Raw genomic sequence first — 26,825 nt, 5'->3', positions numbered from 1 at the left:
GCACAGCAGAATTTTATGTGAGAGTAACAATGGCACTGGTTTTACACTGGAAAATGCTGAAGTGCAACCAGGACTGAAAGTTGTGACAGTGAATGATTTTCCTTTGTCCTTTTCTAGCCATCTACCACCCTGCCTTCTTTTAGGCAGAGGTGATGGTAGGGGGTGGGTGAACCCCACCTCAAAGTGGAGAAACCCCCAAAGACTTCCCAACTCATAAACATGTCCCAAAACTGCAAGAATGCTCCTCTCTCCTGTAATACCAAACCATTTGCAATATCGTCACTTTACCTTCAAAGAGAGAATAAGGTCGGTCAGGAATACGACATCCATGTGCACCATACTCCAAACACCATTCAGCAAACTGGGGAAACATTAAAAAAATGTATTTTTATTTAAGATTGTTAAGTGCAAGCTTGCGTATCTGCATATCATTAATAGGTAAAAAATGTAAAGCAGAGTAAGCAGACACACAACACATAAATCACTGTCTGAGATAAATTTGTTCTACTTCAACCATGACAAGACTGCAATCAGGTTTTAAAATATGTATTTTCATAGCATGAGTTTCAGTTTCGTAACAGTGCGATTAGGTGGGCTAGACTTTCTGTAAATCAATCCTGCTACAAGTCAATGAAAAATGCTGTAAGAACAGATATAATCAGTCAAAATTTTTCTAATACTTTATCAGTTTCTTATCTGTATTAGTGCTTGATTTATCCACATACTCAGGGCTGTTAATTGCATTTTGGTTTTCTTTCACTGCTGTGCACCAATTTAGAGTATTAAATCTCCAGCTGCCCTTATTTAGTTTTATTTATTTGCTCTCTCCAAGCCTTATGAAAAATCATTATAAATGCAGTTAGACAATTATCGTCATCAATATTTCATTGCAGAAGATGGATTACCATTAAAAAGAGTTAATGGTGTCCTGCTTGTGTTTGATCAACACTGCTGCAGTAGCTACATTAGACATACATGACTTACAAACTGCATCTGGATCAATTTAATAACAACCATCTATTTCTCCTTTATGGCTCCCCAGAGCAATAAGGGGGCCACAAGTTCCCCTGGCACTTCTGTGCTTGGATGGAAACCACTGCTTATTCAAGATACAGTACAAAGATTCCTACAAAGCAAACAACTGCGAGGTCTCTCCCTGCTTCCCCTGCAAGTTGGGTAACCTGCTAGCAAACAGATGATCCTAACCAGAGGGTACCCCAGCCCTAGAGTTGAAGCTATATGCGGTGTAAGCATGATCCCAGAGCCGTTGGTCTATTCAGCAGGAGGAAGAGGGGGGCATCTCCTCCCTTTCTCCCTCCCTACTCCATTCTGTTTACAGACTTAGCAGGGGATTAATTTTTCTTCTCTTGGTGTGTGCATGTTTGTGAATGTCTTCAGAAAACCCAGTGTAAAAAAAAAACAAACCCCAAACACAAACACTGTAATCCACATTGTTATTGAGAATTGATGAAACATTTTTGGGCACCCTCTGGGTATAAATGTCAAACAAGGTTTAATTCTCCCATGTAATCTTGGCTTAAATGTGAGGACTAAACATGTTTATGTCATGCGTCTAAGCTACAATCAATTCTTGCAACATCCACATCTTATTGCATACTAGCCTTTATTATCACTTCCAGCCTGGGAATTGCAACAGAAATTAAAAAAAACGCACCCCAGGCTACTGAAGCACAACCATAATTTCCAAGTTTACAGCTTCAGCACAACTCAGATCCTGTAAGCTACATGAGTAAATTTCTTTAACTGAGGGAAAAAAAAAAAGGAAACAAAATATTATAAGAAGACATCTGCCATTACTTGTCACACAGACTGGGCATGCTTGCCACCAGCAGTGGCAATCACAATGCTGAGCAGCACAGGGCTCAGACACTTTTCTGTTGCTTGGAGCCCAGGATGCTATAGCCCTTCTCTCCTCTTACAGACAGGCCAGCTAGGAGCAGCTCAGCCTCTGTCTGATAATGCGACAGAAAAGCTGTGGGGATGAAAATGTGAAGCACAACCCTGGGGTCTCGTCTCTTCAAGCTCTTGTGGTTCATTTGTGAAACAGTTTCATGGCTCCCGAGGGGTAACCAGGCATTCCTGACAAGACTCCTTCCCCTGGGCCTCAGGTTTTTGGTGTGAAGAGACACCCCTGGGAGGGGAGCCACCTAGTTCTCTCGGCTACATGCCTTTAGGTACCAATTTAACTGCATGTTTGCTTCCTTGCATGCTTTGGCTCAAAAAGAAAAGATTTCAAGAATGCCAGACAAGCAAACTCCTCTGCCTGTTTCAAGATTTCCCCTGCAAAGGCCTGACTGAATGCTGGAGATGCTGAACTGCAGAGTGGCTGCAAATATGCTGCCAGACCTCACTATGTTGGGTACCTCCAGCAAACAGTCTTTGGCCACTGTGCTACAACTTTCTTCTCAAATGGATTTCAGGTATGTAACCGAGTCTCTTCCTTTTTTGCCTTTGAAACAGATCCGTTTGCTTTACTGTGGCTTGGTGTGGACAAACACCAAGAGCTCTCTTGGGCCAGAAATGAAGCACCAACAGAAGCTGCCAATGCTGCACAGAGCTGCAGAAGATGCGCTAGCATGGAGGATGACAGGGAGAGCTGATAGCTGTGCTGACAAAAATGCCTGCAGGGTGCCGTGGTTTACACATCAGCAGTGGGTGACTCCATGTCCACGAGTGACTACAAGTCACACATTTGCTGTGGGAGTAGCAGGGGTTTATTTCAATCTCTAGGATGCAGGTATGCCTACAGGTGTCCCCATGGCATGATGCTTGGATAAATGTGAGACAAGCAGTAACTTTTTTAAGCTCTGCTGACAGACAACAGGCTGACAGCAGAGATAAATACAACAGTTTTACATATGGCCAGTACTCATCTAAAAGCACCTAAGAAGCAACCCATCAAATTTCAATTGCAATACTTAAAAAAAGGCCTCAGCTAAATAGCAATGTACACAACATGAAACCTAATGTCAGTGAATTCAACTGAAAAAAAATCCAACAAAACAAACCAAAACCAAACCAAAATCTTATGAGGTGAGGAAATAGAGGCAGAGAAAGCCTTTCCCTTTGGTAACTGTTAGCATAGTCAGAGCTGATGGCAGAACCTGGACAATTCCAGTGGAAAAATTCTGAGTGTGTCTTTCTCTGCAATTCGTATTAATGAAAAAACTCTAAATGAGCACTTTAATAACTGCAACTCAGAGCTCTAAAAGCCCCAAACAGGTACTAGTCTGAAAACAAATAATTACAAAGACTACAAACAGTGTTGCTTGAGGAGCCGAGGATGACAGTGGATATCTCAATGGAATAATTAGCACCACATAACATCAGTCTGTTATTGTTCAGGCAGGCTAATTTTCAGACTCTTATTTTCTTCCGAATACATGTTTAGTTCCTCCCCTCTTACAGAACATTTGTGTGTTCCAGTCTGCGTATTAAGACAGTGCTTGCCCCGCATACACAGCTGAAGTGGTCCAGTCAAAGTGCGAGTAAAGAGGAGCAAATGACAGGGCCCTGTTGTCCCACCCAACCCCATAGCCAGCCCCAAGACACAACTGCTTACTCCCATCACATTTCACCCTTGCACAGGCATTGTGATGTGAAAGGGAACAGTAATTTTGCTGGGAAGCTGCAGAGCTCACCTTGCAAGCTCGGTAGAGGTACTTTTTGTCCTGAGTTAGGTTATAGAGAGACAAGAAGGAGTAGCCATTGCCAGCAGTACCATGGCAGATCCCGTATCCTTTCCTCAATAAACCTCTCTGCCAGATGACATCGCTACACTCCATAGCATCTTTCAAGTATTTATCCTCTTTAAAAACCTGTGGAATAAAAGCAGAGAATAAACACACATAGATCGAAGTACTAATGGAAACAAAAGGAAGCTGCACCTGAGAGGTATTTCACTGCAGTGTGGTGTTTTTCCATATAAAATTTATTTTGAATTTTAATAATCCATTCCTCATAGACTTGCTTTTCTTTTCTTACTAAGTTGTTTCTTCTTTCCCTGCATGAAAAAAGAAAGAACTTTTCAAGTTTTTGTTTCTGAAATCGGGACCTCAAAGGAAAAGCTGAAGTTCAAGGCCTTTGGTTCTACAACCTATAATCTATTTGAAGGGTACGTGGTCCTTTTTTCTTCATCCTCCATTCCCAAACCTGAATTTGAATATACAGAAATGTAATTCTGCCGCCTCCGAGAAATGTAAAACAGAATACTGGACATTAAATCTAATCTGAAAGGGCTAGGTTGTGATCTTCCTGAGTAATTCTTCCTGGTTACTCATTGTCTGCCTTAATTCCATGTAAAAAATGTGCAAGAGTATCACTTTGCATAGCACAGGACTCTCTTCTCTGTCACAGTACAAGTAGGAACACTACACTGCCTTGATGAGTACTTCTATTAGTATATTAGTATTAGTATGCACTCAGAAGCAGTAGCCAGCTTGAGCAAAAGACCAGTTTCGCAAAATTTATTGCAACTGAAGTGCATTTTGGACACAGAGAGCCCATCCAGAAAGCAGCAAACAAAAGCAAGTAATTTAGCTGAACATTACCAGAATTCCACCTTTATAAAGCCGCTTTTTTGCTCACCTTTGCCTAAGTCATTCTATGGATCAACAAAACAAAGAAACGCACACCCTAAAAAAAAATCAACAGAAAACCCACAACAAAACAAACATGATGCACTAGTGTAGACTTAGTCCTTTGGAGATGGCATCCCCTATCAAACTGTTTAATAAGGTAATAGAAGCAATTAACATGCGAGATTCTTAAATCCACAAGCTTGATAAAGAAGTGGATTTAGATAAAGAACCTCTGAACAGGGTTTCTCAGCTACTTAACTGTAACATTTCAAATTAAGGCCTGGCAACATCATTTGATTTCCAGGACAAACACTGCTGTCTGTTAATGGAAGGCCTTGTGCTTGGTATGAAAGAATAGCCAGGAAAACATGCTCCAGTTTTGTCTTTCACTGCTTCAAAAAGCAGAATACAAAGAGTAAAGGAAAAACATCATATGCTCTATCACCTTTAACATAAAGAGGTAAAAAAAGAGACTGCTAAACAGAACTTGGTCCTATCCCTCCTACCTCCTGTAAAATGTTCTGTGCTGGGGAAAGCATCACATTGAAGAAGGAGTAAGGGGGAAGCCTGCAGTGTTAAATCAATCTCCTACCACAGTCCAAAGAAAAAGCAACTGTGACTACTGCTACATGCAGCAATACAGTAAGAGATTTACAGTTCACATTTCAAGTAGCAGCACAAGTAATTATTCTATAAACCGAGCCTGCTTTTCATCAGCCTACCCAGAGGCTGATCAGGGAATCTGTCAAGGAGGGCTGTCAAAAGCAAGAATCAATTTGCATAAATTTAATTAAATGGCATACTTTCAAATGTCATGCAAATCAGAAGCACACAACACAAGAGAGGTAGCAAACCTAGTTAAGAATGGAGAAAGGCAAACAGTAGGCTTGTGAAAGCTCAGTGGTTATATTTATGCCCTAGAAGGGGCCTGGGATCTTTGCTCTGACATTAAGTTTTCAAGAGATATATCTTAATAATGAAGTAATTTATGGAAGACATTCTTTGGCAAGGCACATGAACCTATACTTTTGAAAAGCAACGTAACTGTTAAAAGTCTTGGGATGAAGATTCAAAGAATTTAGGTCAATGTTATCACACCCATGACTCTGATGCCAAATTGTTTAAATACATGGCCCTTTTCCAAAAAGTCTAAAGTCTAAACCACTAGTGCCCTGAGAAGCAATTTTATCCACTTATTTTCTCTTTACAAACATACCAATGTAAGTATTTTGAGATTTTTAGGTATCTAGCCTAAGGTTCCAGTTTAAAATACTACATCTAAAAAGACATTAAATTCAAGTCTTACAATCTAACAGGCCTGCATACAGGTGTGTCTGTAAAAATAGAAGTCTCTCTCTCTATATATATACCTATATTAGAGCATGGTGCTAATAACATCAAGGTCAGGGGTTCAATGCCCGTATGCGCCATTCACTTAAGAGTTGTACTGGATGATCCTTGTGGGTCCCTTTCCATTCTGTGAAATCTGTGAACACAGAATGATTCACCTTATAAGCTTGCATGAGCATGTGGATGACTCCGGGGGCACCATGGCACCAGTGAACCAGTCTGTCAGTCTCGTTGCTCAGCGATGACGGGTAATTCCCTGATCGGAATTTTTTATGACGCACATAGTCAATGCTTGGCTTCACCAGCTCTGCCAGGGTCTCCTGGTCCACGTTTGCAATTGGCTAAAGAAAACATTATTAAACCAGTCACCAAACCCATAAGCAGAAGTAGTAACAAAGTGTGTATCAACACTTAATTCTACAATCTATTTTCAAGTATCCTACATATGTGCCCTTGATCCAAATACTGTGAATCACTTCATACAGATTTAATTAATGTCTGCTTATAATACCCTTGTGAAGAACATTTTTATAGTTACTGCAGAGACAAAGAAATTGGGGCACCAAGTTGTTACCTGTCTTACTGGAGGTGACACAGAAAGACTATGGAAGAACTGAGAACAGAATATGGATTTCAAGACTCCCAGGCCTCTCCTTATACCTTAAAACAGGGAGAACACTTACAGGAGAAAGATGGTGTTTATAGCTATGGTGCTCATAATACACACTTGAAACAAAGCAGGTTACACATTTTGTCTTAAAAATAACTATTATGCAACAAATGAAGAAAAGTGTATATAGTAGCATATTTGGCAAAGATTTATGAAGGTTAAAGTTTTCCATCGTAAACAAAACTCCTTGAAGCTAAGAAGCAATAGCTACCTCACTAGCTACCTAAGCATGATAGTATTACAATCTCATTCTTCGATTGCTCTTCTGAATTTTCTTTCTAGTTTTTTTATTTAATTTACATCCTTGCCAAATGGAGAATATATCCATCAACCTGCATGCTCCTTGTAACTAAAGGTTTAGAAGCCAAGTAACTGTCTGAAGTTGTTCTTTGTTGGCATTCCCTCCACTTCCAGCCCATTTTACAGCATTTTAATAGCAGAGCTCTCTATTTTTACACAGTCTACATGATTTCTGGAATTCCTGCAAACTGTGGGAACAACCACAGACACTGAAGCCTAGAGGAGCCTAATAACTGAGCATATCTTTTTTAAATAACTTGTCTTTATTGCTGATTTAATGTCATCCAATTTCATTGTTTCCCACCAGCCTCAACCCATTTGCATTCAACAGGTGAGCACAGTCCTACAATTGAAAGTCTGACAGCCAAATGAAGGAAAACTTTCAGTAGCTCTATTTTGAGTAAGCTGAAGAAACCAAAAGCATCTATTTCACCTCAGCAAGGAAACCTTTGCCAGACTTCCATCTATCAGGTCCCTCAAGGAGATGACTCCATCTCTGCACTTTTCTGAATGGAACAGAAACCTTCATGCTGCTCATCATCAGAAGTACACCTGAATACAGATCAGCTTGTCATGAAGAACACCCCAAAGCTGATCAGCCCTCAATCAGACACTGACTTGTGAAGTAGTGAGGCTCGGTAGGAAGGTTTGTTTTGGGGTTCTCGATTTCACACTGCACTCCTGATGCAGAAGGCAAAGTGGATGGGCACCAGCAATAAACGCTTTCAGTCTTAAGCTATGGGAAGCAAGACCAGCCGAGCCATTCTTGGGAGGTAAATCCAAGAACAACAGAGCTCCATACAAACCTCCTTCCCTTGTGGTTCCGAGAAGATTTGAGTACAAGTGAGTTCTTTGCCACAAGATGCTGAAGTTCCCAGTATTTACTTCAAACAGCAAAAAAGTAACCTACAGGTATGTGTCCTGACCCTCTGGCCAAGAGAAATGATATGCAAACAGACATTTTTGCTTCAGGGTTAGTGAAAGGGACTTGGAGTACAGAGTCTCTAGCAAGCACTTCAGAATTTCTTCTCTACCTCCTGGATGAGTTATTTAACATGGATAAGCTCTTATTCTTCCAGTAATCTTTTGTGAATAACTCCAGCAATACATATTTCCTCATATAGGTGTTGTACAGAAATTACAATCAGTGACCTTCACATCTCAGGTGCTATGTTAAACACCCTTTTTTTGTTATCAAATAACCACTCAACAAACCATCTCCTGAATGCTTTGCTGAAAATACAGTAAAATTCTCCTCATTTGGTGTGGGAGGGATGGGGAAAGGATGGAACTCTGATATGCCATCTTCTTCTGCAGTGGATGACTCAACTTTGGATGACTCACAATATTTAACATACAGTGAAAAGATGGTAATCTAATGCTGCATAAACAATGGCTTTCTGGTAATTCTTAAAAGCAGCAATTACATGTAAAGAAAAAATAGTTATGATTTTAACATGTAGACACAGTAGCTTCCGCTCATATCAAAAACCACTGTGCAATTACTTCTGCTATCATCCTTGAATAGTAAATGAAGGGTAGAGCCTTTGAAGAGTCTCCTTCAAAGGACTGAATGTTTCTCAGAAAATCTAGTAGAGCCAGGGAAGGAAAAATAGAAGCCAGAAAGATGAGGGAGCCAGAAGGGGGTGGACAGCCTTGCTGAAAAAAGTGGTAAGTAAAGATAAGAGACAGTAAATCAGAGCAGTCCGAGGCCTCAGTGGGATGGTTACTGCAGAAAATGTCTGTACTGAGGTTAAGACATGTCCCCAGGTAGCAGAGCAGTAGCTACTTCCATAGCGAAGTCAGTCACTTTACCTGGAACTAGTGGTGGAAGTGATGTGAGCTAATTTGAAACAGATGGGGAGAACTCACAGCATCTGTTCCAAGTGAGGAATGTTTGAGTAGTGGCAACACCAAATACCAGCTCAGTCACTTCTGCACTAAATGAGGATGTACAGTCCTTTCACTTACCTGAGGGAAAGTCATTCTGCAGGAGCTGGTAAGGAAATGGACATTTACAAAGATGCACAAACTGGCAGCACCTCTGAAAACCAGAAACACGTGCTATACAAATTTTGCAGCTCTATGGCCATCTTCTATAATGAATCTTAAAGCTTTTCTTCCAGATCATAGAACAGAAATAAGAAAAACATCATAATCCTATTGGAGAATCTCAGGGCAGGGGGAGAATTGATTTAAGTGTGAGAAAGAAGAGGTATACAGAAGAGAGGAATCTCACTCAGAACAACAGGAAGAGGAGAGCAGAAGAGCAGGGGTCATAAACACGCTAAGGAACATCAGACAAACTGTGTGAGAAATAAGGGAGATAAGAAAGAAGAAAAACATCTAAATAATAAAAGCATTCTGAAGACTAATGTATGATTAAGGATAGTCTTCCAAAAGCATCAAGACAGTGGGGGGAAAAAAAATCACTAGAGAAGAGAGGAAGGGCATGGAGGACTGGAGGCACCAGTGGTGCACTCATTTAAAAATAGCAAAAAATTGAAGAGTGATGGATGATAAGTGAATATTTAGCTGGTCTAACTGCAGGCATCAGAAGAAGTAATTATGAAGATGAGAGAAAGCACCTCACTGTCTTTGTTGAGAACAAGAAACCAGATCCTGGAAAGCTGGTGCTCTGAACCACTCAAGAGTTAATTCACTCTAGTGTGTGATACCCTAGTCACAGTTTTCTTCTGCTATCAAAGCCTGAGGTAGCATCTCCGCACAGCTCTGTGCTGCAGTCTAATTCCAAATTGTGAGACCCTGACCCAGCACAACACTGCACATGCATGAAATCTGAAGAAAAGATCCTCTGACTCAAAACAATAAATCACTGCTGTATCACCACCGCCCACAGAAGATGCTCTTACCTGCATGAGCATGTAATAGATCCCAGCCACTCCATGGGCTGCTCCAACATACTGCTTCCTGTGCCACTGGTACAACAAAGGGCAACGGTCTGTTTTGCGCTCCTCCTTTGAAAAGTTTTTTCCCGACTCAATAATAGCATCTATCACCTAAAAAAACCCACACCCCGTGTATCAGTCTTGCTTACTTTGATTCAGACAGTTTTGCTTCAGCATGACTAAAACCACAGTAAAGAATAAACCACTATAAACAGTCTTAGGACAACAATATTCAATTCATTTGGATTTGACTGTTGAGGTAGAAATTGTATTTTTCCTTAAGAATGAAATCACTTATATTTTAAAGAGTAGAAATTGAATATATAAATATTACTAATCACTTTTTTCCAGGCCTGCCTTCTCTGGTTCTGGTATCTGCAAAACAGTCATGAATGTTCCCCACATTGAATACTCCTTCTTTTCACTTAAACACTTCCACACTTCTGTCTTACGGTTTCTTGTATCAATGTCTCATCCTCAAATGCTCCAAAATTAGTTACATATTAGACCTATTTCCATGGGTGGATGTGGATCCATCCATACTAGCCTGTCTCAGTCCCAGCTGGGTAGCAGGGAAAGGGGGAAGAGATTGGAGGCACAGATGAGACTGGGTTCCCAGTTGTAGTTCCTCTCCAGCACCCCTCTCTTAATCCCTTGAATTATGCAAGGGAGTGATCCCAGTTCAACCTCACTGATGCTGTGATGCTGGAGAGAGCAAAGTCTCTTACCTCTTTGATAACAGACTGTGGGACAGTGTCTGGACCAATTTCAGTATTCAGGTACAGCAAGGCATACAGGTAACCTGCTCTGCCATAAAGCAGCTCATCTGGAAGTTCAGCCTCTGTGCTTATGACTGTCCTTTGGAGTTGCAACAACCTGCATCAGACAAGGAAGTGGGGAAAGAGATTATCTTCTGTAGAGACCATACAGGACGATGCATTGTACAAGCCATCAATCAAAACCAAAGCAGAACGAGCAGTGAAGCCCTACCACTTCCCTTAGGCATCCCCAGGTTCAGCTGGCTGCCAGGTTTACACACAGGAGCTCTGCATGCCTGCCACCCCTGAGACAGGAAACAGAGCCAGAGCCAGGTCAGTATTAGTAAAATTGTCAGGTTTTTGCGCAGATAGAAACAGATGTATGAGTGCAGGGTAGGGGTTGGAGGAGGCTGGAGAGCTACTCCAACAAAGACAGAAACCTCCTAGAGCCTCTGGGAATTTCACCAAACTGAGGAACCCTTAATTGTAGATGTGTAAGAGGGAGAAAAAGCAAACACACAAAAACATCCAGTACCACCATTCAGCACTCCCTCTCCCAAGATAACACATTGTCTCAAACGTTTAGCACCCCAGTTTTGGAAAGGACACTGCTATTACACACTAGTGTTTTGCTTGCTTTTAGCAATGAAAAAACAACAACCAAAAAACCTCAAAAAACCCTTGGGCTGGACACCACAACTTTTATTTTTGCCAAAGAGACTCTCTGCTAATACTCCACCAGTCTGCATTAGCACTGAGGTGGATCAGAGATCTGTTTTCCTGCCCACTCCCTCCCTGTCTCTTCCTATCTTTTGTGATTAAATTCATAATTAGATGAAACCATGGCAATGATCACATTTTAAATTGTGGGAGGGGGAAAGACAATCTGGATTAAGACCAAATTCAATTCCCAGATCCCCCCAGCTGCTATTTCTTGGCAGAAATGTTAGCATTAATGTCATGCCAGAGCAAAACCACTGACCTCAATCGTGTGTTTATGCTGTCACTGCTTAATTCCACAGAAAAGCCATTCACAAAAAAAGGGTTTTATATTATCATTCCTTTCTTGGAATTATGCTTTGGACTTAGAATTAAGTTATTTTCTTCTAAACTGTTCACTGTTAAATTTTATTGTTGAAATCATACAACTGGACAGCTACAAGGTAAAAAGTTAGAAGTAAAATCATAGATTACATTCCAACATCTACAATGCACTACTCAGCTGGTGTCAGGAGTATATTTGTAAACAAAAAGGAATAAAATACACAAATAATCAAATTAAACTCCTTTTCACTACTCCTCCTAAAAATTATTTCCAAGGAGAGGCAAGACCAAGATTTATTGCTAATCTCATTTTGCTATACTCATGCTTCATGCCTGACAACAAGACTGCTTTCCAAGCTGCATCCAAAATGACGTGCTCAAGTTTACTGCCAGTTCTAAAAGCAAAAAACCTCAAACCTAACACTCATTTCAAAATTGAGATATTCGTTTATGAACCGCAGCAGAAATTAATCACGGTAGAATTCTAGATTAGAAAGAGACCAATTACATTTGCAAATATAAATCAGAATGGAGATGAGGACATAAGCCTAGTCACAAATTCTGTCAGCTTAAGGTACGTTCCTGGACAACTAGCAGGTGGATTGCTGGTGCCAAATGCAAATCCCACAGGGTTCCAGCGCTTCCAGCCCTTACTGGGACAGCAATCAGCTCCGTACCAGCGAAGGACAGTCAGTTCTATAATGAAGCTGCATCTAAATGGGATTTCTTGAGACACTTGTTACATTTAGATTACTCTGAGAAGGTGCTGGAATTTCTTCAGGTAACCTTCATATGTCTGACCTAATTAAAACCCTTGCCTTTACAAATTTACTCTTGCAAATACTTCCTCTTTATTAAATCTTTTTTACATATCAATTCGATGTACTGTGTTTCTGCCTGGTTGTTTCCAGATCCTGCTGTGTACATGTTTTGTAATGAATCTAAAATTATGACCTACTCTTTACAGAAAGCATCACATACTGTACAAGCACTACATATTGCTGATGACAAGCGTGTGGCTTTTGCTAAATGTCACTTCAATGTGACAAAATGAAAACGTGCGTGCACTACAGATACGCCCAGTACATCCTGTCCTAACAGTGATAGAGGGCTCAAGATAACCTGCTAAACACGAATCAAGTGTAAGCCAACTTGAATAAAGATAAAGCCTATTTTGTATTCTACTGAAAATGTATCATGGTAGAAAGTGTCTCCATTTTTTAATCCTGTCCTCTAAAACTCCACTTGCAAAAGTTACTGAAACAATGCTCTCTACAATTAAAGGGCATGGCTTTTTCCCCCATTAACCACTTACTTGGCAACACATTCTTGAGATTCACTGTCGTTTTTCAGTTTGTGGTAAACCACTGCACCCACTGCCAATGGCCCAGCATCACCACAGAGGAAAGTAACTCTTCTGCCGTTCAGATTGCGAAGGATTCTCTTCACATAATCAAGAGATCGCTGCAAATGGCTCTGGTTTTTGGTGACACGGTACAGTTGCAGATATAGGAGGGCGATACCTGAAACAGCCACATAAAAAAGAGATAGTTTCACTTACATTTCCTTCCCCTCTTTGGTGCCTCTGAAGCAGTTACTCAAATGTGAACAGGTATTTGGGAAATAAAAACGTGTCAGTCAAGGGTCTTAGCTTATGCAATGTGAAGGCATCAGGTCATCTATTTTGATTAAATTTTGTTCTGGATTGTGGTAAAAATAAAAAAATTATCAGACTGAAGCCCAATGGTAGACTCACAATTTGCAGAAAAAGAAGAAAAATCATGACACTGGCCTCAATGCTTGGCAAAGAAATCACTGTAAGATTCAAAAACTTGAGCTAACAAGCATGTGTATGACCGAGTACACTAATTGTACAATACTCATCTATTATATGCAAGAAGTGACTTCCCATTTGATTCATAAAATGATCGTTCCATGAGTTTTTGGATTCAACTTGCCAAATTCTTTATAACCCTTAAAAGAAGACTACGAGCTTGTACAAGTCAAGCTGGTTTGTAAAAGCCAGAAGGCAAACAAGTGCTTGGAGAATGCCAGGAGGTACTATCAAGCTTCACTCCATTAAACTCATTACATAGTTTTCCACTAAAACAAAAAAACCCCTTAAAAATTGCAACAATGTAGACTGAAGAAGGTGAAACAAACCCATCTAACTGGATGTCTATTGGCCAATTGCAAGCATGCATGTGCAGAAGTAAATCACCTGCAGACCACACTGTAACTCAAACGCATTTCAACTTTAGCCTCAACTAAAGCCAAGTACACACAAGGCCCACGTAGCTCATAGAGAGGCAACTGAGTAGTACAAGAACAAAAGCACCACAGGAGTGCTTGTACATTCTCAGATGTTCCCTGGACAGGTTCTGAACAAGTCTTTCAAAAAGCTGCAGAGCTGGGGAGCCCAATTCAGTATCACAAGAACTTGTGGGCTATTTACCAGGATTCGTGGAACCCTTTTTTATATTGCAACAAATGTGTAGATACGTGGGCTTGATCAAAGGATGATCAGAAAAGTAGCCATGAAGCTCAGTTCATCCAAACCTTCCTAGTGTTTCTTAGTGCAACACCCTTAAAATGGCTTCTCCAAGAGGTCTGGCACATACAAAGAGTACTTGTATAAGCAAGATGGACTCTTACATGGGTCCTACGATTGCTACGTGCCAACAGTACATGCTCCAAGATTTTAAAGGTGTTTCAAAAAGTACAAGCCAGTGCACAGGACTGCACTGCCCATAAGACTTGCTAGACTTGGTACATAAAAGCAGGCAATTTGTTTACAACACTGCTTTTACCTTCTGATTTGCACTCTAGAAAATGCTGCAAAGAGCAAGTTTGGGGAGAAAGTATTTTCAATAAGTATGTTTAAAGCGCCAGATAATTTAAACATTTTTATGCAGAACCATATCCACAGGAGCCCTGAAAGAAGTTCACAGCTTGGAATAGATGTAGATAGTGATCCTTCCACAGGATGGAAAAACCCCACTCTCATGAGGCGACATTACTTGTTCATCTATATTCTTGTTTCAGCTAATGATGGCTGTGTTACTTTTACCTTATGACTCATTTTCAGCATGCTCTGGTTTATCAGCCATAATTTCAGTTGTCAATCACAGTGTCAGAACACAGCTCCTCAGGAGGGGTTTTGTACTGTCAGCAGAAGAAAGCCCACCACTGGAGATCTTCTGCACTCACTTAGCAGACACTCGCTTTCAGACCTTGAAATACATCTACCTTTTAAGCCTGAGTTGTCTAAAACTTCCCCACCCATCCACCCACAGCACCATCTGTACTGAAACATCAAGAAGAAAGCAAAGAAATTTTACCCTTTCATTGCCAGAATTAAGCCTAAGGATGGACAAAGGCTGGAGAGCTTTTCCAAGCTACTCCCCCTCATGACATAAAGATAAAAGAATAGATCTCCTCAGGGCACATTTCAAACATGCTGTGCTAAAAGCATAAGTATGCCTGAAGTGTGAGCTAGAAGAGCAGAAATAGAATAAGCCATTCATTCCAGCAAAGTCACACTTAAGAGGCCTAGACAGAAAAGCATTTTGGCAACTTGAGAAGAGTGGCCACATCAGACTTGACAAGTGTAGGCTCTCCCTAAAGGATCACTGTCCTGGTTTCAGCTGGGATACAGTTAATTTTCTTCTGGTACAGTGCTGTATTTTGGATTTAGTATGAGAATAACACTGATAATACACTGATGTTTCAGTTGCTGCTGAGCAGTGCTTACCCTAAGTCAAGGACTTTTCAGTTTCCCATGCTCTACCAGGAACCATGTGCACAAGAAGCCAGGAGGCAGCATGACCGGGACAGCTGACCTGAACTGGCCAAAGGGATATTCCATACCACAGAATGTCATGCTCAGTACATAAACTGAGAGGAGATGGCAGGAAGCCACCAATCACTGCTCAGGCACAGGCTGGACATTGGTGAGCAGGTGGTTAGCAATGGCACTGTGCATCACTCGTTTCTCTTGGGTTTTATTCTTCTCTCTCTCTCCCTCCTTTTCATTACAATTATTATTATTGCTGTCGGTTTTATTATTATTGTTGTTATATTTTACTTTGTTTCAGTTATTAAACCGTTCTTATCTCAGCCCATGAATTTTTTTTTCCAATTCTCCTCCCTATCTCACTGCGGGTGGGGGGGGTGGGTAGGAGGGGCAGGGTATCAGCTGCATGATACTTAGTTGCCAGCTGGGGTTAAACCCCAGGAATCATAAGGACTCGTTCACACCTGAACAGCATTGGTGATGCAATGCTAAATGAATGATGGTCCCTAGCAATAATCAGCACCGGCACATACTTATTTACCTCCACGATCTTTACAATCGCACAACCCCAGCTCTACACTCCCTCTCCTCACATGTTCATTTTACCCTTTTTGTAGAGACGGAACAAGCACAGCCAAAGTATCCGTATTGCAGATTTTAAGGCTCCAAATTGCTGGGCACAGAACACATTCTCCCCACCTACTCCCACTGATCAGAAGAGGCTGTTATCATTAGAAAACTGCTAACTAATACTCAGTTGAACAGAAAAAGGTGAAAAATAACTATTTAAAAAAAAACCCACAAAAACAAAGGAACCTAAGAGGTAAGCTGAAAGAAAGAGCAGCCTTAGAAAATCCACTTCTTCTGCAAGACAAAGATCTCCACACACAGAAGTAAATTATCACGCTGTACCTTTGTCTGCTGAAGTCAATGGAAGTCATTCATTCCAGACAGTAGTGATCAAGGGTCCAGAGTTAAACAAAAAACCAACTCACATAAATGCTTTTATCAGAGTATTTCTGCCACTCCTGTGAGAATATTAGAATTTTCTCCTGTGAATAAACCCAATTACATCATTCAACAAATACGCTTCAACCAAATTCTAGCTTTCTCACCAGTCCAGCCAGTATAGGCAGAGCAGTCATGTGGATCTGCCGTCTTCAGTCCTTCCTCCATTTGTTGCAGAAGGTCTTTAATTTTTGCCTGGATCCGTTTAGAAAACCGAGCATTGACCTGAAAACAGGAGACAGGGAATGAGTCAAAGAAGGAAAGAATCCAAGAATTTAAACTGTCTGCTCCACTTTCTTGTTTGAGAAAAAAACCCAACCAAACAAAAAAGAACTAGGGAATAAATACCACATACAGAAATCAATAACATCAAGGTGGCTCACCTTAAGCGTGTCTCACATAAATGCATTCTGACTACATATTAGAGTAAGTTACTAGGATCTGCATTAGGCAAAAATTATCTGGGGATGCTTTAAAGTCACACAAAGAGCAGCTATGGACACTGTGACAATATGTAATTCTACTCTGCCTCTTATCTCAGACCCTTAATACAGTAAAGAAAGCTTCTTCGAACTGAGTAAAGGTGAATAGAAGCGAACAGAAGACAACCATCTGCTGCCACTCCATGGGACAGTACTCCATTCCGGGTCCTGGTACCAAGACCATATTATGGACAAACACAGCACAAGCTCTGTGTTATACGTGCTTGCTCTCATGACAAGGTCCCTGCACATCCTTTGTGGCACAGCGGATTAGGAAATAGTTAAAGGAAAAGAAATGCTCATACTCAAGACAATCAAGTCAAAGTCAAGCCATTATTTTTAATGATGTGCTCAATCACATAATCCATGGTGTAGACACATTTTCTTCTTAAATCCAACTTTTTTTGATATCACTGTTTGTGACTGCCACCCAGAAGTCAAGTTGCCTAAGTGTCCTTCCTCTTGCTTCTTGCTCTCTTTTATATCCAAAACAATACTGGCATTGACATGCTTTATCATGAGGAGGTTGTTCAAAGCAGTGATGTATTAACGCACAACTAAGAAAAAGCTAGACACAAAGAGGGTAAGTAAAAGTAGCTCAGCAGTTTCAGATCATGCGTGAAGGTGAAGAAACAACTCTTTCATTTTACACACTGCTTGCTCTTACTTTTGACCAAGAAAAGTTTATATAGATGATATATATGAAATATAATAGAGGATACTTTACTCTTGCCAACATTTCTCTCTCATGATGCATACTTTAGGGGAAGATACGCTACTGATTACTCCTTTAAGCCTACGGTACATGGAAGTAGTTAATTAACTTGAATCTATTGTCCTATTAACTTCCATGACAAAGAGTATTCACGAAGTCCCTTCACAGGACAACTCTACATTTGAGATGGCACACCAGGGACAGCGATCAAACCTGTTTGGGAGTTTTTTCAGTTAGGCTTGGGGTTTTTTTAAATTTAACAGTATCACCTATTGATCAGCTTTTCCTACTAACACATTTATTAAAACTACTTTACAGATTAAAATAGAGCCTAAGGGCTTGTTATAGATTATAATCTGAGAGAGGAATTTTTCCTTCCCTGCTTCCCTGTAAGAGAAACAGGAGCACCAAACAGGGAAGGGGGAAGGGAAGGCGATTAGCCTAACAAAAGATTTAGCCAGCCTGGCTACATTTCTAGCTAATGGCCCATTGGAAGGCTGGCTCTGCTCGGAGGGGAGGGAGGCAGTTCTGCTGGGCCCTCTCTGGAGGACAGAGACAGGGTCTGCGGGCAGAGCATTTGGAGAGAAGGCCTGGAAGCCTGTTTGCCTGACTGCCTGCCCTGGCCAGCCCGGACTGCTGATTTCAGCTTGGCCTGAGAGCTGTCTCTTGGCCCTGGCCCGGATCTGCTGTGTTTCATCAGAGAGTCTTTGTGCTCGCTAGGAGGAAAGAGAAGCTTCTTGAGATGCTACCACCTGGGAACCACAGTGAGTCCCTGGGGGCAAACTGCCTTCCTACTCTTTTCCCTCCATTTGAGGGGTGGGGGTCCCCCATCTTCCTTTCGGCTCCTCCCGTGATCTGAGACCGGCCCCAGGCCCCTCTTCCCCCGTGGTGGCCGCTGGAGCCCGGCAGCGCCCCCTGCCGACCACACCAGCGAACTGCAGGCCCTGCACCTTCAGTGACCCGGCAGCGCCCCCTACTGACCACAACAACGAACTGCAGGCTCTGCGCCTCTGCGATCCAACAGCGCCCCTGCAGGCCACGATTAGGACTGCGCTAATAGGACAGAGAAGTATTTACCAGACTTTGCTTTTCTAGGACCACTGTATAGTTTTGTTGTGTTCTGTTACTGTTTTTAACTGTTTTGCTAACATACATATATCTTTTAATAAAGGGTTGTTATCTCTTCTGTTTTCCACACTTCCTCGAGTAAAGCCCCATAAATTTTGGATCCGCAATTGCTGAGAGAGAGGAGTTTTGTTTTGTCCCGTAACTCATCCTCTTTAGCAAACCTTCCAGTCTTTTCAGACTGAGACAGGGCTAGTTTTACTTTTAGCACAATTTATCTACTACAGAGCTAGAGAAGAAAAAAAATCCTCCCTTTCTGGGCTGTAGGAAAAGTTTTATCATTATTGGATAATTGCATCACTTTGACAAAAATTGTGATGTGCACAAACCTTATGCCACCCCAAAATATTTCCTGAATGTGTTTTCCATCATTTACTAAAGTCCCAGGCATACATCACTTGCCACACATAAATTAGTTATCCAGGAGCAGCCAGAAGAGAAACTCTCTAGGAAGATGAAAGTCAGCAGACCCTCCCCACCTCCCAAACCAAGAGCCACAATGCAGCAGTCATCAGAAAAATGGCATTACACAATTTGGCTACTTTTCAGCTTACACTGAGAATAAGCTACTGTTTTCTGAACAGTGCTTGATCTCCTTCCATCTCCTGCTTCTCTAACCTGCTCCTATATAGCAGCTGGAACAAATCAGATCAGAGAAGACTTAGTTTGATGTTAAACACACGTACATTTATGATTTTTCCACTGGAGAAAGAGAAATTGGCTCAGTAGTAATAGCACAAGGCTTCTGACACACAAGAAGTCTCCAGGGTCAATGGTTCAAATTCATTTTATGGTGGTAAGATAGGAAGGGAGAAGGAAACTGTGCAGTTATATCTCACATTGCACACATACCATCCTAGAAATAAGCTAGAGACCCCTTAACCTTCTCCAGTAACCCTGGAAATAGCAACCAACCGCAGTAGGCATCTGATGTCTTTTACTCTTCAGTCTTAATACGGCGTGAAGCACCTTTTTGTTAGGAAACTGTACCACACACCCCCAAGACTCCCCCACACACACTTTTGACTAGTTCAGTGAAGTCTCAACATAAAGCAAAATCTTTCCCAAGGGCAGGGCTTCTCTCCTTCAAAAGACAGCTATGCCAATGCTAAGGCATATGGTGAAACAGCATGAGGATATTCATGCGGATACATTGAGGCATAGTCCTCAGCTTATCTGACAAGAGTGAACTAAGGCTTCAGACTCCCTGTTTATTTACCTACTGCACATCACAAGCAGGCTGGTTATCTTTTTGTTCTGACAATACACCTGCTGTTACCAAATCAGCATATTTTATATTAAACACCAGGTTAAATTACTTAGAGGCAGGAGGGGAGTACTAGGACATCATAATGCCTGAGTTCTGCTTTGAAACCTCAGTCTCATACAAATAATTTAGCTCAGGTTGGCATATCCCTCCCTAAGATGGGAATTGTAACTTACTTGTCTTGATTCAGTGCTTGGAAAAACATAGATGAAAGAATATTTTTATTATAATTATCTGTCATCCCAAGCAAAGCTATTCCCAAGCTTACATCAGTGCAAAAAAGTTTTAAGTGGCAACACAGTTTTCCCCAGTTATCTACCCCTCTTCCACTGCCTCTTTTTTGGGGGGGTTGCTCTGAAGCTTTAACAACCAAGCACTGTCACTGTTTGTTTTATAAGATTCTCCTATAAGCTTATAACAGATACTTACATGGACTAGAATAAATTAATTACATGACAAAATAAATGTTGAAAGGTGGCTTTAGAAACTTTATAAACAGGACACACAACATGGTGCTCAGTTTTCTTTCAGACAAAGTGCATTTCACAGAGAAGAAAATACAGCTCAAGTTGGCACTGCAGCAAGAACTCATTCAAAAACCAAACTTGCATAAAAGACTGCATAAAGGACATGAGATACACTGGCGAGGAAGACCTGGTAGGGGACAACTCACAGTTCTACTGAAACAAGAAATCCTGGCCACACTGAAATCATTGGGAACTCTGCCACTGGCTGTAAGAGAGCCAGGTTTCACACCCGTGCATTGGAGCATGGGTTTAGTGAAGCAGGACGAAGTCTCACGCTCACCTCCACAGAGTTCCTGGAAAAGCACACGAGAAGGATGGCAGTAGGATCCCATATGCAGAATCTAGCAAGGTCTGTTGGGAGGTGACCTGTCTTTTTGAACAGAAAATCAAATTCTACTTTATTTTTACCTAAATCAAAAGACTCTTACAGCTCCAAGAGAAGCTTTTTTTTCTTCTCTGAAAATACCAGATACTAAGACACCTCATCACCCAGCCTTTGAAACAAACACAGTTCTCTGCTACTCCTCAGATAGGTCCTTCCAGAAACAATTGCCAGTTCTGCAAAACCACATGCTTAATAAATGCTTGGAAACACTGCTGTCTGTAGAACACATTGCACTGTTTTTCAGTGATCCAGCACTTAGTACCACCCATGTGACAGTGGGGGGAAAAAAAAATAATGGAAAAAAAAAAGGGGAGAGGGGGAAAGAGAGAGAGAAATCAATAGCTGTAGGCAAACTACTACACTGCTAAAAATGTCAGCTTAGGAATAGGCTTTAAACGCAGTCATTACACTCTGTCTCAGAGTGGACAAGGGCATGAAAAGAAATCATTAAAAGGTAAACCATTCAAGTTACAAAAAATAATTGTTTAAAGCAGGGAAGAAATAAGGAGACTGTGCTTCTAATGCATTCCTGTGCAAAAGAAGCTATTTGTCTCACTGGTGATAAGATGGCAAAAACCCCAAAGCTTAAATATTTAGATCATCATAAAGAGTCACCAAAAAGCTTCACATTATTGGTAACAAAAATAAACATGATTAACAGATACCAAGGAACATTATCCTATGTCTTGGAAAATGGAAGCTGATAAAGAGGAATACTGAAAATCACTGGTCCTCCAGTTAGCCTAACACCAGTGTGCTACTTCATGAAAGCTGAGAAAATAAAAGTCTGTTGTATGATTTAAAGTCACTCACTACACAGAAGTTTCTGGCCTAGCTGTGACATTTTTACTTGGTCCTCAAGTTGCAAAAAAAGCTAAAACCTCCACCAATGCTGTCTAAATTATTTTCATGCACTGAGAACAGATATATTGCACATATTGAGCTTGACAGCAGATCAGTGCAGATAATAAAAATAAAATTTATTTTCACCAAAAAACAAGTACCTGTTATTACACTTGCCACACAACTAGCTAAAGTAACATCTCTTTAACATGAAGGTCTGCAAGATAAAACTAGAAACCGACAAAGAGCAGATGGATGCGAGACAATTTAATTAGAACTTGGGTTTTGAATTTTAAAAGTATTTTCATTCAGAACTGGTTGACTAAAACCAAATAGTAGTCAATATGTAGTTAAAGTCCTGAATAGCAGGAGAGGCTTTCAATAAAGACCCTCAGAAAAGCACTAAGCAGCATTCAGTGCTGATCCGCGCTGTAGGGAAGAAGCATCAGTTCTTCCTCTCAGGCTGGCACACTAGCTGCCATGAGTTAGTAAGGGACAATGAAGTACAATACACTGATTTGCAGACTTAATTGTGATCAAGACTCACAAAAAGCAAAACAAACTTTCTCTCAAAAGAAACACGGACAGTACTGCAAATCATGTGTGTTTCAGAATCCTCCATCAAAATAGATGGGGTGCCAGAAAATGGTCAAAAAAGTGTCAATCTCAAGAAATGCAGCTACCCTGCCCCACATCTCTGGCAAAAAAACTGGGAAGAAATATTTACTGGCTCTAGAGTTTCAATTTTGCCTCCAGTGCAATGAGTTGTATAATTCCCACTAGTGTAAGTTGTCACTGAGAAGTCAGTTTCAGAACAGAGAGAACTTGCTGCTCTCAGTGAGACAACTAAAATGCCCAGTGAGACAAAAATTACAAGAAAATACCAAAGGGAGAAGAGCAAGGTAATGACGACAGGACTTCTAATATATTTTAAATATATTTTAAAGGAGAAGGAAGACTGAAAGCCAGATAAAGGAATTATCAGAAATAACAGAAGACTGAGAGACCTACTAAATCACCCAAATTATAATCTAAGTAAATATTCGGTATCACCATTAAGTGTTAATTGCCAATGAGCACCATTATCTTTAAAATATGTTCCCTGTAAAGAGCCCCCTGCAAAGCTTTATGAAGTACATTGTATACATTTTTCAGAACACACCACATTTTACTAATACTCCTAAAACATTATGGCAAGTCAAAAAAAAATATCAAGAAAGAACTGGCCTAAAAAAAAAGCTATGATTTGGGTATCCATAAAATTTGAATCTAATTTCGGTGCTGCCCTGTGATTCCACAACAAATTCAGACAACCTTATATTGAAGGCTGAGATTTTGATAATTTCTTGATGACAAGGATGCTTTTTTTGCACACACACAAAATCCACATCAGGTTGCCCAGACTCCCACCTTCCCCTGCCTGAACAGGTTAATATCAGCCTGCCTCAGTTCCCAAGTCACTGGCCCATAGTCAGAGCGAAGGAATACGCCAAATCAGACCCGACTATACTATGAATGTAGCCACAGAGCTGTGGTGGCTCCAAGGACAGCAGACAATCTGAGGTTGATCTTGGTGGGTCACTCACAGAGACAGGTCCTCGAACAAGTCACCACCATCTCTTTTCTGCAAGCTCTCCACCCTTCCCCTTCCCAAGAAATTTATTAGAGCTTTGTAGCTCTCTAATCACATTAGAGAACTAAGAACTAGGGAATATTCTTTGTTATGAGTCTATAGCTGTCTATTCATTTCTCTGCCTCCCCTGACCATTTAGATTTCCATTTTGAAAACCTGTGGACAACTTTGAGACAATATCTATAGGTACTTTTTTAGGCTAAGGGATCATGATAGAACCCACATCAAAAGGAAAAGGGCTACAGGATATATATTTAATTGAAAGATTCATCATTTATTAAACAAAGATCTACATTTAAAATTATGTTTCTTCTTAATCTAGATTTAATGCTAATCTAGAATGAATGCTGTCAGCATTCTCAGACAAGTTACAGGAACAATTGGAGTCCCTGATATTTTAATGGTAAAGAAATCTAGTTATGAAAACAGTGAATTTCAACTACATGAGCAGAGCCCACACAGATAACTGCAGTGTTTAACGTGGCTATTTATAAGACGGCAAATCAGCAGCCTCAGATTTTGTTTTCTCTTCTCTTGCTCCCATACCTTCAAGATTCCTGAACTGTACCTTATGCATATAAACACATACTTTCTTATGCAGCACTTTGTCCCAATTGTCTCACACTTCAGACAATGACTTGAAGAGCTTCTTGTCCTTTTATCAACCTGATGAATTTTAGATGGCAATCATGACAGCATAAGAAATCAAATGGAGGGATTAATAATGCATTGCCTTCCATGACAACAGCAGAGCCACACGCACCTCAGGCTGTCATTACGTGAGTCACTCAGTGCTCACCGCTCAGCTCAGCAGCAGATGGGAGGGAGAAATTATGCAGTTCACTGAGGGCTTCTGAAAGCTGCTCTCATTTTTAGGAAACTTGGGCTCTTGTGTACAGCAGTTTACAGAACAGACTTCCTAGCCTATGTAAAGTCCTTTTGTCTTCACTGGGGCTTTAGGCAGGCAAAGACAAATTCTCTGATGGAATGGGAGCCTATTAAATGCAAAAATAAAACACTGAACCACAAATCAAAAAATATAAACAACAAGAACAAAAGCACCCCAAAGTACCCATCATGAAGTCTCATAAAAGGATAATACTAGGAGTGACAACATGCAATGCTGCAAATATAAATACACATAAATATATTCACAGCTATATTCTAGCCCAGAAATATGTAAGATGATTTCTCAGATTTTATAGATGCAAAACCAAAATGAAAATGTACACTCACATCTGCCTTCTCCTATGAAATGCACAGAGTTGAAAGAATTCAAAGACCACTGAAAGTTGCTGTAGTTACATGGCTTTAAGACAGTACAGAAGATTCTTTTTTTTCCCGGAGGAGCTTCATTCTTCTGAATGTAACAAAGCCCAGACACCATCTTTTATCAAATACACAGTTACGCAGGTGATCTAACATGTTTTCTGAACACACCTGCATAAATAGCTGCTGACTGCCACACAGTATATCACAGGAATGTCATCAAGCATTGATGCTGGGAAAAAACATTTGCACATACTGTAAAACAGCATACTCACCCACAGCAGAGCAGAACAGGCATCCCCAATGTGAACTTAGGGCTAGAAGTTCTTGACTAATTCCACCTCTACCACAGAACAATGTCTCTGAACTTGGATTCACTCAAGAATCAAATCTAAAGTAAATTAGAGCTGAACTATTCTCCAATACAGCTAGTATGCCCTAAAAAATAATTTTTAAGGTTGTTCACTTTCTTCTGATATCTCACTATTCTTCTGATTATCTCACTTTAGAAAGCTGTAGTCAACCCAAATCAGCAGTAAATGAAGGCTTATTTTCTCTTTTAAAATATGGACATGAAGTGGGGGATCTAAAGCAGGTACATAAGAAGGATGACTGGCCCACAGAAGGCCTTAGAAGAAAGTTCTTGGCATGTTCTTTACCAATTTAAGAACAATATGTAGCTATAGCTGTTCTGCTGTATCCTCTCTGCCTTCATACCTGAACTCACCATACTTGGATGATTTTTATATACTAAGCCAGATACAAAAGAACAAAGAAATCACAGTTCTCTTCTGCAAAAAAAAAAAGTTTACCAACACTGAGTATACTACCAGGGATTTTTGTAAAAAACAAAGCAGATTTAATTTCTGAACCTACTCTTGATTTTTAAACCTTTTCAAATGCTCTGCTTTTGACAGCTGCAATTAGCTGCAGCAGCAAGACACTGAACCCCTAAAGTATTCTCTTTTGTGCACTCTGCTTAGCCACATACAACTTCATAAACCTCTGTTAGAACAACCTTTCATTGCCTTGGATGGATGGTGAGCTGATGATGTTCTGCTGATACTTATGAGGCTTAGAGAGAAAGCCCCTCTCACTGTTCAGCATCACCACCTACCACCCTATCAGTAAGTCAAGGTAATTCCTTATTTCCACAAGCAGAAAAATACAGAGCTGATATTAATGTCTTTATTCACCCCAGCACACAGTCAAAGTGAGTTAGGAAGTTAGCTTCCCACCCCGGCGCATTTGTGCTTCTAGCAATGTCACCATGCAGTGTTTTACATGCGAAAGATGACAAAGCAGCACAGTATGGAAGGATGAGGCTGCTCCGGGGCTAAAATGACAGCAGGTCTATATTCTGGTATTCCTTCTGCAGCTTAAGCCAGCCGGCTGGCAGCTTCTGTACTTAAAACCTAAAGCACTCACAGTTCCCCAAGCAGCAGCATGTGGTGTAAAGAAGATAAACAGAACTGGAGGACTGTAAACATTGGGTGACCAGTGCCTCTAGATAGATCTTCTGCGGGCATGAACCGACTGCCAGGTGCCTATCACGGTGTACCTGAAGCTATAAACGTGTGTATGTCAGTAAACACGTGCCTGACAGAGGACAGTCCAGCATCACCCAACGCCTAAGTGTCACTGCCACCTGAGAAGAAACTCTCCTTTTCTAGATGGGCGCTCATCTTTTCCCTTCCCTATGCGCTTTCGTTGGTGGAACTCGGGCTACTTGTGCTGGCGACTTGTTCTGTGCGACAGAACCCTCGCGGTAAGCGCGGCTATAGCTGTTCTGCTATACAGCTGTTCTGTTATCTACAGATCGGGCACCGCGTTCACTCTCGTTCCGAGGTAAAAAAAACAGCTCAAAAAACAGCCGCTCCCGCCGGCTCCGAGCCCTGCGGCCGGGCTGAGCTCCCATTCCTTCCCTCAGCTCACCTCGCTGATCCCTCTCCTCGGGCGCCTCCGAAGCCGCCTCCTGTGCCTGTGGACCCGCCCCGCGCTCGGCGGGCGGGCAGGGGCGGCGGGGGATGCCGTGGGCAGCCCCAGGGGCAGCGCCCCAGCGCCGCCGGGCCCGGGACCCGCCGGGGGCCGCTTCGGGGCAGCGCCCATGGCCGCCCGCGCCCGGGGCCGCCGCTCCGCTGGG

At 41.3% G+C, this 26,825-nt stretch overlaps 1 protein-coding gene across 1 annotated transcript in view; it reads right to left on the bottom strand.

Moving 5' to 3' along the window:
- The window catches only part of LANCL2 (LanC like 2), a 32,297-nt gene that overhangs the window by 4,644 nt on the left and 828 nt on the right, over positions 1 to 26,825 (bottom strand). Inside the window, exons 2-8 of the mRNA XM_027675805.1 lie at positions 16,544 to 16,661; positions 12,948 to 13,155; positions 10,559 to 10,706; positions 9,795 to 9,941; positions 6,110 to 6,292; positions 3,663 to 3,839; positions 289 to 361 (exon numbers count right to left, since the gene is read on the bottom strand). Of these exons, the coding sequence (XP_027531606.1) occupies positions 289 to 361; positions 3,663 to 3,839; positions 6,110 to 6,292; positions 9,795 to 9,941; positions 10,559 to 10,706; positions 12,948 to 13,155; positions 16,544 to 16,661 (1,054 nt within the window). The remainder of the gene's footprint in view (positions 1 to 288; positions 362 to 3,662; positions 3,840 to 6,109; positions 6,293 to 9,794; positions 9,942 to 10,558; positions 10,707 to 12,947; positions 13,156 to 16,543; positions 16,662 to 26,825) is intronic.

Source organism: Neopelma chrysocephalum, unplaced genomic scaffold (genome assembly GCF_003984885.1).
Source record: "Neopelma chrysocephalum unplaced genomic scaffold, ASM398488v2 Primary Assembly neopelma1_26, whole genome shotgun sequence".
Classification (NCBI taxonomy): domain Eukaryota; kingdom Metazoa; phylum Chordata; class Aves; order Passeriformes; family Pipridae; genus Neopelma; species Neopelma chrysocephalum.
Note: the sequence above shows the minus strand (reverse complement) of the source record. Positions and strands in the feature narration are given on the sequence as shown.